We start from the raw sequence: 13,524 nt of genomic DNA on the forward strand, positions 1-13,524 counted from the left end.
CATGGAGCTATATGTACCGTGCCCATCTCATTTCAACCTAAAGTATGTTTCCAGTATTGTCTTCTGATACAGTTATAGCCCTTGTTTTTAAGATTTTTGGTTTGGTTGGACATTACCTAGGTGCAGGTGCTAGCCTGGAGAGGATTTAACGCAGCAGAATCCCAATGGTGATATCACTACAGACTAATCCACGTTGATGACATGGCACTCCATCAATCCCTGACACGCCGACAGTTACATTATACTAGTATTATGAAGTCCTCTTTTCCCTACGGTGCGCAGGAACTGGCGCCGTGGGCTATGCATGCCAAATTGTGGTCACTCAGTCACTCACGGACGACCTTTGAGGGACGTTTTGTGGGACGCATGCGCAGGTGGTGCTTCGTTTAGTAGGACGCATGTGCAGGTGGTGCCAGCCAAAATGTGTCTGTGGAAGTGAGATGCGCTGTGGGTCTAGATGGTTCCGTGCTTGTTATAATACAAGGGAGTATGGTCCGTTTCCATTCTAGGGATGCTTGGTTACTCTTATTTTTGTTAGATTTATCTTTTGTATTACCGTTGTTCAGACCAGCCTTGGAAAAACTGTTGTCACGCCTTATTCAATTAAAATTTGAATTCATAATAAACACTTTTGATAATGTTATCTTGCGTGGGACAGTTTATACATACATGTTTCTTAACCTGGTTAATTCTTCGGTTGTTTCTGTGGTTAATGCAACCTAGAGCATTTAGGGATGTAACAGTTCAAATGAATCGTTACAAAATGTGTTACAAAAACTTACAAATATTTGACCTCCCTGTTCAGCATAAACACATCTTGAAAGACCTGCAATTTGGTTTTTGCTCCAGCTGATCATCCAATTAAGTTTTATACATCTGTTATTTAAATACTGGTCTGAATTTGACATTATTCTGCACATGATGTTATTTTTTCGTTATAGATAGGAGTCGTTGGTAGGAAATATCTGTTTCTTTTTTATTAGAAGGATATAAGTGAAGGGGTTTCTGTAATTTAATTTGATTCGTTTAACTGAAAATGATTCATACAGATATTCAGCTTTCTTAAAAGAATAATTAGCTTTCCGTGACGTGTGGCAAAATTCGTCAATAAATTAAGATTAATTGTGACAGATGTCCCAAATGACAAATATCATGTGTAAATGACCGCACGTTTCTTCCACAACAGCTTTAATGTAGAAAATTCAGTTATTAGCAGGGATATTCAGTTTTGAATTAAAGCATGTAGTGGGCGATAATGAAAAGTATTCCGTTAAGTGAGTAAAAAACAGAATTGGTTACTATACTATAGGCCAAGGTTATGCGTAAATATATCCATTGTTATAAACAACATTGTCCTCGTATCCTCACCAGTTCTTTCTGTAATCGCCGATTAAAATGCACTGAGGTCAAGCCAACGAATATTGGAGCCTCTCAGGAAAAAAATTCACCTCCCAGGACTGCAAGCGTAATAGTTGTTCGACCATAGACTGTATAAAAATAGTGTTCAACCCTCACCCACAATGGTAACCAGCCCTGTTCCTGGACATCTACCCTACTGTAGGTTTTAACTCCCTCTAACAAAGTACATCTCATTCAATAGTTAGACATCTTGGTGAGCTGATGATTAGTAGAATCAGGTGTGCCAAATTAGGGTTGAAATGAAAACCTACATGATGATAATTTCCAGGAACTGAGTTACCACTGCTCCACCATTTCAGACTATTACCTGATTTACCCCACCAGGGGTCAGTGCATTCAACAATTTCGCTCCGATGATCATCACCAAATGTCCATTTAACTGAGTGGGATGAAACGGTTCAGCGAGGGATCAGAGCTACCTCTGTCCTTAACTGTGGTTGTTCGGCGACGGTGCTCAGGACTGTTTCATTCTCATTATTAGACAATACCCAGATATTGACAGTCGTTCATATGTAAGAAAACTAATAACATTAATGGACTCTGAAATACTTAATCTCAAAATAGTTAACTAACTAGCTACAGGATTTCTTGAGAACGGAACGTTGTCAACAAGACGGCAACGTGCAAAAACTCAGTCTTGCTCTTCAGAGCTCAAGGAATGGTTGGATTAACAGGAAAGATCCAAAACGCCAGGACTAAGACAAACATTCCGTGGTTTAAACATCCTCATGATTTCGCCAGAGAAGGGTAGCTATGCTCCGAGTGTTTATGGTGTATGTAGTTAGCGAGGTATTTGTCAATGTTGGCTAAATTCGAAATCTCTAAGGGCAAATATCTAGCACGCTAGCGAGCTAGCACGCCGATTTGAAATTCGGTTACATTTTTTAACTTGCCAAGTTGATTGTTAATGTGATGATAACTGAGAAAGTGGAGAAAGTTGTTTTTGCTATCTACCTAGTTCGCTATTTAATGCTCCTGAAATAGCATTATTTTTTTGTAACTAATCATTGGGAAATTAACATCATGTTGCGGATGGAAAGGGAAGACTGATTTAAAGCTTTTTAACCCCTTCGATTCTAGATAACTGTCTGTTAGCTATCCAAGCTTTGCTGGATACACAGATACTAGCTAAAGTAAAGAGAAAGCCATTCTATTGGTGATGATCGAGGAAAGGAAAACCAGAGACGGTAGAAAGATCTCGTTATATTCGTGTTGTCACGGTTGCTATCTAGAAGTGTTATTTTCGGCTCGCATCTTGAACGAATAACTTGAACCGGCAACGTTAACAAACATTACAATCCATTATCAATGTGTTGCTGTTCTACCGTTACTGCTAAGCCAGGTCTTGCGACTAGCCAGTAACGTTTACTTGCTGCACTGAAATGGAGAAACTGGAAACATTTTTGTAGACTGTGACTCATCAGACCTATCATTGATTTATCAGAACAAATTACAGAAGAGATTCCAAGATTCGATGCCACACAAGATTTTTGCGAGCTCAGTTGCAAGTGTGACCAATCAACCTGATACAAGAGAAGCATTTGGACTTCGCGCATCCTACAGCCATTACCGAAGTTCAGTGTAATTTTATTTACGAGATTTGGAAAATCATACGACCACAAGATAACTATGGCAGCGGTGGTAAATTACTCGCCTCCTTGGTGGGTGAACCTACTGCACCGACTACCCCACTTCAATTTACAGTTCGAACAAATAAGCAGTGATTTTCACCCCGAAAACTCGGAATACCAAAAGGTAGGTTGAGCCAGTACTACATGCATGAATGTTCTCGCTTCAGAGCGTCATAAATGATACATAAATAGAATGATTCATGCGGTTAAAATGTATTTTCTAAACGATCCATACGAGGACCCGTGCAACATTATAACTTGAATTGCGTTTAATTATATATTTATTTCGAATTTGCATGGTGTATGTTCTTCGGCTGTCTAAAATTTACTATGCAATGTTGAAGTGCTTGTTTGGGTTCACGTGATCTCCCTCTTATATGACGTCGTTATATTAAATAATACAGTTTCTTGTTCATTTTATCAAATATGTAATCCAGCGGCTTTGGTGAAATTCTAGGCAATTCTAAATTGTACACTTAATTTACGAATGTTTGCTTTATGGTTACTTCTCCTGCCATCTTTCATGTAGAAATCAGAACAATATTTCTATCAATTTAGTCCAGTGAGATGTGAGGGGGTATTAAAATAAATAACACAATGGGTTGCAAATATCACATTTACAGTATTTTACCTGAGGTTAGTGTACATTTACCAGTGTTTACTCAGTCTGTGAATAGGTTAAGAGATGTGAACTGCCATGATAAGATTATAATGGAGAACCCACCAGTCCCTGTAACCCCTGTGAGTGTGTGCTGCAGCCTCTATGAATGGAGGGACTTTAACATCCAAACCTGTCTTAGCAGAAACGCACACACATCTCCCTCTATCCAAGGTGGGATGAGACATGCTATATACTGTGTCTCTCAAGTCCTCATATGTGTGGTATCAAATTGTGCTCAGATCTGACCTTGAGAAGGACAATCCACTTGTGAGGAGGAAAGAGCTTCCGGGATGTTTATTCACTCCTGTTTTTCTCCTGTCCAAATGACATATTCATTCTCTTTGCAGTGGTATCAAGCTTTACCAGAGGTTTATAAGATCCTGTCACTCTCATTCCATTAGGCCTATTCAGTGTAAATTGTTTTACTTGGGGTTTGGTGACTGACTTGGGCCCTGCAGTTAATAAGTTCAAGGGTTTTGTAATTTTCCAGGTTATTATTTGCCTGTTGTACACATGCCTGATAAAGGAAAGACCTGAAAAGTGAAGACAAGGCTATGGCAAGCAAATGGTCTTTTAGGTGACCATGTTTTTATTTATTTTATGAGAGAAAAAGGAGGTCACAGATGAGGTAAGGCCATGGCTAAGGCCATTTAAAGGCCAAATGGTTATTTAAAAGCTTAGTGTGTATTTCCTTCTCTCAGTTTTGTTAAACTTTTCATTTTTTCCAGCTCTACACAGCTGTTACTGTCCACACCATTACTACTGTAATTTGTCTAAACTGACATGCATTTTTGTAATCCTGTCATTGTATTGTTTGGCTAAAAGTAAACAATCTGTCAGAACGTAGGTACATTTTTTGACATTTCTGACTAACCTGTGGTCAGTTGAATGTTTCTTTATGGTGTGTGATGATCTTTTCCTGAGCCTTCCCAGATACTGTGGAGGAACAAACAAGGGTTTTCAGTATAAGCTGTTCATGATACAGGGAAAAAATTAGGTTCTGCTGTTACTGTGGTGCTTGGTGGATATTTCATTGGACCCCAGTGGTTTGGGTTCATGAACTCATTGGTTGGCATGAGTAATCTAGACTCAGTATGTGGCTTTAAAGGAACAAAAAATCTACTGCTCAAGCAGTGCTAATGATACCCCATACAGCCCATGGCTCTTTTACCCTTTGTAGGATACTGCCATGCCAGTAAGAATTTAATTAATTTCAGGATGCTTATTTTAGGACCAAAACGGGGAACTGAAATAGTACAATGTACAAGGTCTATAGATTTGTAAGGGTTTTATCTGTTTGTTGTGCTCTGGTGTCAGTAGAGAAGGCACAGAGGATTGCTCAACTAGCCAGCAGGGGAGAGTCCAACTGTGGGTCAGGCTGATTACTGCAGACAAAGGCCTGACTTACAGCACTCTGAACGGCCAGCCCCACTGTGTCTGCCTGATCTGCAGAAGCACACTCCTGCCCACTGAACTGATGTCAGTTCTAGTACTGCATCTTTCTGTGGAACTCCCACCTAAAAATATTAAGGAAACAAAATCACTGCCCTATTTCAATACCATCTTCATGTTTGGCTTTAATTTGGCTTTTCACGCTAACATTTTCCCCCTCTTTATTGCTGTACTTCACTGACTTCTTTGTATTTTTAAACCATTCTGCTGCCTTACTTGTTTTATTATCTGTTGTACTACTCCATGTTTTACTGTGTACCAGGGTTCTTCAGTAACATTTGTTTTCAAGGAGGGGCATGTGCTCCTAAATTGAAAAATTTAGGAGTACATTAATAAATCACAGTTATTAGATGTGCTCTTAAATAATTTTACACACATCTATTTTCAGGAGCAAATGTTCCTAAAATGGAGCACTGTAGAGCCCTGTGTACTATGATATGTAGCTACACTGAGTATGATGTATCGTAGATGATGCTCCACTAATTCATATCCACTGCCTGTCGGCCGCCAACTTGATCGTGCTCAGCATGCTTTCCCCAGTGTCACTGCAATGAGGAGGTAAATGGCTGCGTGGCTGGGGCCTCACTGATTTAGGCTTCCGATTGTGGACTCACCACTAATGTGTATTTACAAATTTCATCACTTTGCCAAAGGCTTGCGGTCCCATCGAACGAAAGGGGCAAACTGAGGGAGGCCTTTTGACTATCGATCCCATACACTCAGTTGAAATTCCATTTAGGCCTGCACTCCTGCCCTGTCCCCCGGGACTCTTTGATGCTGTTAGGGAGATTATCCACCACTCCCTGCTGCGGGACCTGCAGCACGGTGGCAAAGCACACTATCATAATGGTGACAAATTGATGTGTGATGATGTCTCTGCCCAATGCTAATGGAGGCTAAATTAAATAGCGTCTGAGTATATGTCTTTGTGCCGGATGGATCATTATGACACTGTGCACAGGGAGGGAGGACCGGGCCTTCACACAATCCAAGGGAGTCTGCCACTGTTGTCATGGTCTTATAATGGTATCTGTGACATGGCTATTACTTCTGTTGTTGCCACAATGCACTCTGTAGTAACCCTTGCTGCAGTCTTACTAGGAGTGCTGTAGTTTAACATTGCTTCTATTTTTTGTCCCTGACTAGGATCAATATGTTGATATCAAAATTTTATCTTGGGTACTTCATAAAGTAATAAACAGAAATCATATCTACTTAGGCTGTAATGGCTTGTTCTGATGAAACTCTGTGAAAAAGCTGTAAGCTTACTGCTAGTGGTATAAATGAACTAGGCTGATTTCTCAGCAAAAAGATTGGACATTTATGCCAGGATGTTCTATTTTTTTGCAATTATATTTTGCAGTATCCGTTATGTGAGAATGATTGTTTATACCATGACTATTCAGTTCAATTACATTTTTATTTGCATAGAGCTTTTTTACAGAGACTCTGTCACAAAGGCCATTTACTAGAAATATGAAATCTGGGAAAGGCTGAGCCTGAACCCCCAAACAAGTTGTGAGATAAAAATTCTCCAGTGGAAAGAAAAAACACTCGAGCAGTGGCAAGAAAAATATCCCCCTGTGGGAATATTGATCATTTTTGGCAAATTTGCACCATTCAACTTCACCACTAGGTCTAATCAAAGATATTTTGGAAATAGAAGACTTGCTAATACTCAGTGTCTTTTGACTGTACCGAAAATAAAATACAGTCAAGGTTCCATTTGTTAAAAAAAAAAAAAAAACTCCTGTCCATAAATGAACATATTCAGGATTGGCATGGAATGTATTCAGCTGAATTGTGACTTCCTAGACAAGCTCTGTCTGTCAGCTGACATTATGCATGTGCGACAGGCAGCTGTTGCTGACACAAGTGGCTACCCTTGTCTACACAAATGGCTTCCCCAGGCAGCATGTCTGTAGTAGCTTTGCCACTGTTGACTTAAGGATGTGGTCACTGCAGCCTTCCTAATTGGCTTTGTAAATGCTGTGAATGTCTTTGATGTTGAATTATTTTCCTTTTCATTGGAGTCGTTTCTGCCTCCTCATGCAGTGATCAGAGCTGGGCCTCAGCTGGATAAGGTAAATGTAGGCTATGTGGGAGATGGAAATAGGAAATTTATCAGTGAAACCCATTATGCGGTTAAACCCATGTACTGGCAGCTAGCATGCTCAGTGTGTGATTGTGTTTGACTCTGTTTGTGTTTGGGTGGAAGCTCATCGTGTTTTTTCATTCAGTGACCCTGAGGCCGTTGAGGTATTTCCCTGCAGCATCTTGGGTCTGTGATTAATTTGCCGTATCGGTGTTAATGGTGAAACGCATTGTCAGTCATTCACTTTTTCCATTCCGGCGTGCGGCCTGAAAAGCGGCGTTAGAGTGGCACGTAAAGCTGTCCGCGCGCGGGAGGCCCTGTTCGGCGGGCTGTAATTTAGTCTAATTGTGAGGTGACATGTTTAGAGCCTCGCCCTTCTGATCCAGAGCTCCTAATGGATTTGTTTTCTGCGTCGCTGGAATTCGCCGCTGTGGGAAAGCGTCAAGAGGTCGTTCGAGCGCTGCCTGACGTGCCCTGGCCATTGCGCGTTCAGACCCCGGCCCGGCTGTCAGAGGTCAGGAGAAGGCCTCGGGGACTGAGTTTATGGAGGAAAGGGGGTCGCGGTATTGTGCGCTGTTGCAGCCGAAGGAATGTTGGATTCAAGAGGCTCTTAGCGTGGATTTAATCTCCTGTCCGTCACCGCGCTTTTCACGCTCGTATCCGCGGGGCTGACGCAGCGGGCTCCGGTCTGCACCGCGCCGCCGGGCCCCTGAAACGGCTGATCTGTATGCGGAGGAAATCGCCGGGAGCGGGATAGACGGACACAGACAAAGACTCGGCTCTCTTTTTTTTTTTTCATTCAGGAATTCAGGAGAGCTGTCATGCCGTTGGCATTGAGGAAGTGGAACGTGCTCTGTGGGGGATGGTCAGTCATTTTTAAAGAGCTGGTAAGGATGTCTGGGGTCGTCCTTCAAGCCAGCGCAACTCAAAAGGCTGATTGCACAAGCGAGCCGACACAATGGGGAGAGTCGGGCCAAAAACAACCGGGGACCACACGTGCATTTCATTAGTGTAGTCAGGCCTTCTCTGAAGAGAAATAAATGCATGAGAAACTCGAGTGGGCTTGAATGGCTGACAGAACCTGGGCATCAGGAGTTGCCTGGCTCCTATTCCAGAAATGATAAGAGGCTCTGAGATTTTGTCCTGCTTTGTCCTCTTCGGTGGTTGTGTGTCATTTCCTTCCTATAAGTTTGCAACAGCAAAGCCGACGCTCTTCATTGTACACCACCCCCAGTTTTCCTTCTGTCATAAGCAACAGTGGGCACATTCTGGCCTTTTAAAACAGCACTTAGGTGGGCAGGTAATCAGCAGCAGGGCGATTGCCAGAGCTGGACTTTCTCTCCAAAACTCCAAAACTTTCCTGTTTCTGGGGTATGTCATCCGACTGCTCCCACGGGAACGCGCTCCTGCTGAACTGTTGTGGAGGACAGCGGCCCGCCTCCTTACTCAGGCGTGGGGACGGTGGCTTTCCCTGGCGAGACCCGCCCACTTGGCCATCGGCCCCGTAGCCGAGGGCCCGCTGGGCTGTCACGACTCGAGTTGACACGACAGGCACAAAAATAGGAGGGGATTATTCTCCGGCTCCTTGGCAACAGATGCTGCTGGGAAGCGGTGGGGCGAGCCTGCCAGCGCTGCTCATTCCCAGCAGCAAGGACTAAGATAACCGCAATCCGTCACACGTCCTTCCTGTCGGAGCTGTTCGGGAGCTGTGTGGCTTCTCGCACTATAAGGACCATTAAGCCCTGCTTGCATCCAGCACCCGTCCCGCTGTTTCCCTGGGCTATAGTTTTTCGCTGTGTGACACGTCGGCCTTCTATTGGTTCCTCTGGCGGAGGAAAAAGCGCTTTTGGGTCGATGGCGGTGGCGCGCAGTCGTTCCTCACTTTCCCCCTTCATTGATTAGCTGCTGCTGAGAGAAGGTTCCGGCAGGCGTCCTTTAACATAAGTGCGCGCTGTAACATTAAGGTGAGGATTCATTGCAGTGAATTGTGTGGTATTGAAGGCTCTCTCCGCTCCGGGGCTTAAAGGGAAAACGTGTGTCACCCGGCTGCCTGACGCAGGCTGTCCGTGTAGGAGCGCCCTCCCCCGCTCCGCGTGAGAGCGCCGCGCGGCTCATTCACAGATGGTACTGCGTGCTGAAGCCTCCTGCACAGCTCCTGTTTAGCAGTGCACCTTTGCCTCAGTGTGTGGGGGAGTGGAGATGGCTTCATCTTCAGCCCTGTTACCACGGTCCTCTCTCGCTCTCTTTTGTTTGAGCGTGAAAAGTCCTTCAGCTGATGTGTCTAAACTTGCCTGCCGCAGTCTTTTCTACAGTGTTTCAAACACTTGGGTGTACTTGGTTGTTTTGGAGCCACTGCTTGATATGTAGGCTAGTGTCTGTAGCTCCTGGGTGCCTGACTTGAAGAGGTCAAGCGAAAGACACGAGGTGAAGCCTGTGCCTTGAATCAAGTCCTGGATTTGTTACTCAAACACGCGCGGAAGCACTGTCGCCGCGCCCAGCGACCCGGTTGCCCCCCACCCCCCACTCCCCTCTCCCTGCAGGAAATGAGCATCTCTCTCCCGGCTGTGTGGCAGGCCCGTCAGAATCCTTGGCTTTCAGTCGTTCCGCTCGTCATGTGCTGTCAACTCAGACCACTGGATGAGGGATGCTGGGGGAATGGGCCCGGCCTGTAAGCCTTTACTGCATCTTCCACTGCATCTCGGTCACTGCAGATGGCCGCTTCCAATACCGCGACCACAGTGATATTTCCTTCTACAGTTAGTTGATCGTTCTCGACAATCTGACCTAAATTTGCTGTCATTCTTCAGCCAGGCCTGATTGGCTTCCTCATTTGGCAGTCTGTCTGTGACTGGAGTCCCATACTGCATATTATTCAGGGTCATGCAGAAACCTCAAGCAAACTGGCTCTGCTTTAGTAACCCCCTGGGTTCCTCCTCAGGGATGACTTCAGTCCAGTCCGACAAAAAAAAAAAAAAACGGGTCACGTAGGGTTTTGGTCCGCGGTGACCAAAACTTGGGACCATTGACCCAGCCGTGGAGCCGATTACTTGAGCAGATGTCATGTTGTAATCTGCCTTCGATCTTGAGCGTAAATAACTGATTTTGGCAAACCGTGTATGGTAGAATAATTAGAAACACATTTAGAAAGGGGAGAGTCCAGCTGGTGAGCTGCTACGTTTACAGCAGCCATTTCATGCTGGAGGGGGCTTTATTGTGTTGTCATCCGAGTTGGGAGGAAATTCAATAACGGGGTATGTCATGGAGTCAGAAAATAACTTTTGTTCCCCACACTGAGTTCTGAGTGGGGCTTTATGTCACTATCGTGCTTAAAATGCTGTTAGAATGGAGTAAAATATGCAAATATGCAAGCAACTTCAAAGGAAAGATAATTTTTTTGGCAGTTGAGTTCACTTCATTATCACCCTGGCAGTGTGAACCTGGTATTTTTATTCCTTGCGACGCTGGTGTTTGTGGCTCGTTTGAACCAGCATGCGTTACATTTTTCAGATTGGTTAACCCTCAGGACTCTTCCCTCAGAGAGCTGTTTCACCCCGCTGGTGCCCCGGTTCCTCGCTGTGGCCATGTTACACGTCTCTTCATCAAAGTGCTTTTCCTGCCTTCCTGACCTGGAGAGCTTCAAAGCGAATTTGTAGACTTACTAATTTATAGTACACTGACTGAGCGCTACATTGTGGCATGTAAATTCAAGTTTGTAACATTTCATCAATTAATAATTTGGCGGAAATTGTATGTTCATTATTCTAATTGTTTCCTATATGACTATGGGACGAAAATGTTTTTAATTACAGAAAGTGTTTTGTCTGTTCAGCAGCACTGTAGTCTGAATCAAATGTCAATATGGACCAAAACGGGGTGAAGGTGGAGCCTTCAGACGAAATCACTTAAAGCGGGTAGAGAGTGGTGGCAGCTGGTAGTATATTGTATTAATAGCATATGGTGATTATGTTGAGTATAATCTATGATGTATGTTTTATGCATACTTCGTTAAATATTTATGTTCACTCATCGTGTGTACCACATATATATATGCATACACATAAAGGAAGAGTGAGAGAGAGAAATCCAGTCAGAAAATGTGGATGTGGCCTGTTGATGGGGAACAGTTGGTCTTATAATTGGAAACTTATCTTCAAATAATATCTGAGCATTTTCATTAAATGCAGTGTCAGAACAATAGGAATGGTCAAAATTTAAGAGGACTTGTAAACATGTAGCTTAGGTCACAATAAATATCCAGTCGTGTTCTCTCTCTTCCCCCCCTTCCCCTTTTTTTTCTCTCTCCAATTCCCTCTCCCCTCTCACCCTCTTTAAATTTTGACTCCTCCTCTCTTCCTTGGGAGTCACCCCCCCCCCCCCCCAGCCCTGTTGTACTCCAGGCCAGGAGGTGATGTGTCACAGTGTGTTACTCTCACCTGACCGGGCCCCGTCTGCACATCCCATTGTGTTGTACAGTCGCCTCTTCCTGCACACAGCATCCATTACTTTAATGTAGAGCTGAAATGGGTCAGCTGCACTAGACCTGCTTCCATGGGTTCCTGCTTGTCTCTTCACGTGCGGTATGATGACAGATTGGAGGGGGGAGGAACCGTGGTCTGCAGGTTACTGTAGGGCACGTCTGCCACAGTCAGGTGAATGGAACTGATTGAGCTATTAGCAGCAAGTACCGCATTTATACTCAAGTCTGGAGCGCAGTCATTTTTACCTTTGATCACTGCTAACCTCTAAAAATTCTTCTTATGATGGCATCCATCTTATTTATCTCTGCTTGTTATCCAAGCGATCTGTTTTTGCTGTACTCTCCTCATGAAGCTGCTGTAGCAGACGGACTCCCTCCCTGTGGGAAACTGAGAGGCCCAAGGAGCCGGCTACAGCCCAGATTCACAGGGGTGGGGGTGGGGGACAGGGCCGGGGCTACAGGGGCAGGACAATAGAGCTGTCTGAGGAGGTGTGGACAATGGGGAAAGCTTTAGGGTTAGAGGCAGGGGGTCCTTAATCTGTGCACTCAAGCAGCTCCTGTGTTACTAATGAATTGATGCTGGGTGGCAGCAGCGGGTTTGTTTTGGATTTGGCAGACAGGAAGATGAGAGCAGACAGGGCCAGCAGGTCTCCTGCAGCTCAGCAGGTCAGTGAGTCAGGAGAGGCAGCCTGTGCAGTGACTGCGGCCCTGTGAATTGGATCCAGACTCAAACCCCCGGTCTGGAGGGAGGGGTCTGGCCAGCGCCTTAATGGCGGCCAGTGCAGTGAGGCTGGGAACGGTCCGCTAGCATTCCCTCCGTCAGAGGGACAGACCTGCTCGCACTTCCTATGTGATACTTACCATTGACCTATTCTGTGCCCAGAACAAAATCATACATTAGCATGCAGTTTTAGTGAGGTCTGTGTCTCTGGTCCTTGAGTAGGAATAGATTTCCCCTCCAGTAGAAGTTGGCAAGCAATGCATCATAAATCAAAACCATGCCGGTGATCGTGGATGAGGGAACAAAGTCACTGCTGCCCACAGCAGAAGTAGACTGGAAAACGCCCTATACACGCACGCATGCGCACACGCACACGCACACACACACACACACACACACACGCACGCACGCACGCACGCATGCACACACATGCAAACACATGCAAACAAAGAAAAAGAAAAGTGAGGTTCAAAAGTGTTTTTCTTGGCATGCAAAACTTTTAAGCATATGACATTGGATATATACAGGATATCGGGCGAGTGATTGCCTATAATTACAATATGAGCCATTTAAATACTTTATTGTGGACGCAGCACAGCCAGAATGCAAAATGCATAGCTGTCAGGAAGAATTTATTTTTGTTTATTTTGTTAACACTTGTTCTGGCGAAAATAACGGCAGTTCGAAGTGGCACAAACATGGTATTGTAGAATTAATAGAATGAACAAATTGAAAATAGTAAAATCTGCTTGTATATTTTTATCATCCTGTAACCTTCTTGTTAGCAGTCTGTAAAATCTTCTCTCTATCATTAGCGTAGTCTAAATAAAACTGGTCTTATAGACCAATGTATGTAACTTATTGTGAATGGCTTGCTTGAGAAAGTTTTGTTGGCATAATAGCTGCATATAAATAATGAACATTTTAAGATTCAAGCAGTCAGCCCACATTAAATTTATATTGTGCTAAGTAACAGTTCATCGTAGCTGCCACAGATTCCAGCATTCTATGTACAATATTCCTGGAAATAAATGAGTTAAGAGAAATTGCAACAGATGACAGCTGTCA

At 44.1% G+C, this 13,524-nt stretch overlaps 1 protein-coding gene across 3 annotated transcripts in view; it reads left to right on the forward strand.

The window, feature by feature from the left end:
• Nucleotides 1-1,794: 1,794 nt before the first annotated feature.
• Nucleotides 1,795-13,524, forward strand: part of LOC118220679 (protein tweety homolog 3-like) — a 69,838-nt gene continuing 58,108 nt past the window's right edge. The window contains exon 1 of one of the 3 annotated variants that reach the window (XM_035404742.1): nucleotides 1,795-3,174. In XM_035404742.1, the coding sequence (XP_035260633.1) occupies nucleotides 3,049-3,174 (126 nt within the window). In that variant the 5' untranslated portion in view covers nucleotides 1,795-3,048. The remainder of the gene's footprint in view (nucleotides 3,175-13,524) is intronic. The other 2 variants (XM_035404743.1, XM_035404744.1) reach the window with 2 other exon arrangements.

The sequence above is a fragment of the Anguilla anguilla genome, chromosome 2 (genome assembly GCF_013347855.1).
Source record: "Anguilla anguilla isolate fAngAng1 chromosome 2, fAngAng1.pri, whole genome shotgun sequence".
Taxonomy (NCBI): Eukaryota; Metazoa; Chordata; class Actinopteri; order Anguilliformes; family Anguillidae; genus Anguilla; species Anguilla anguilla.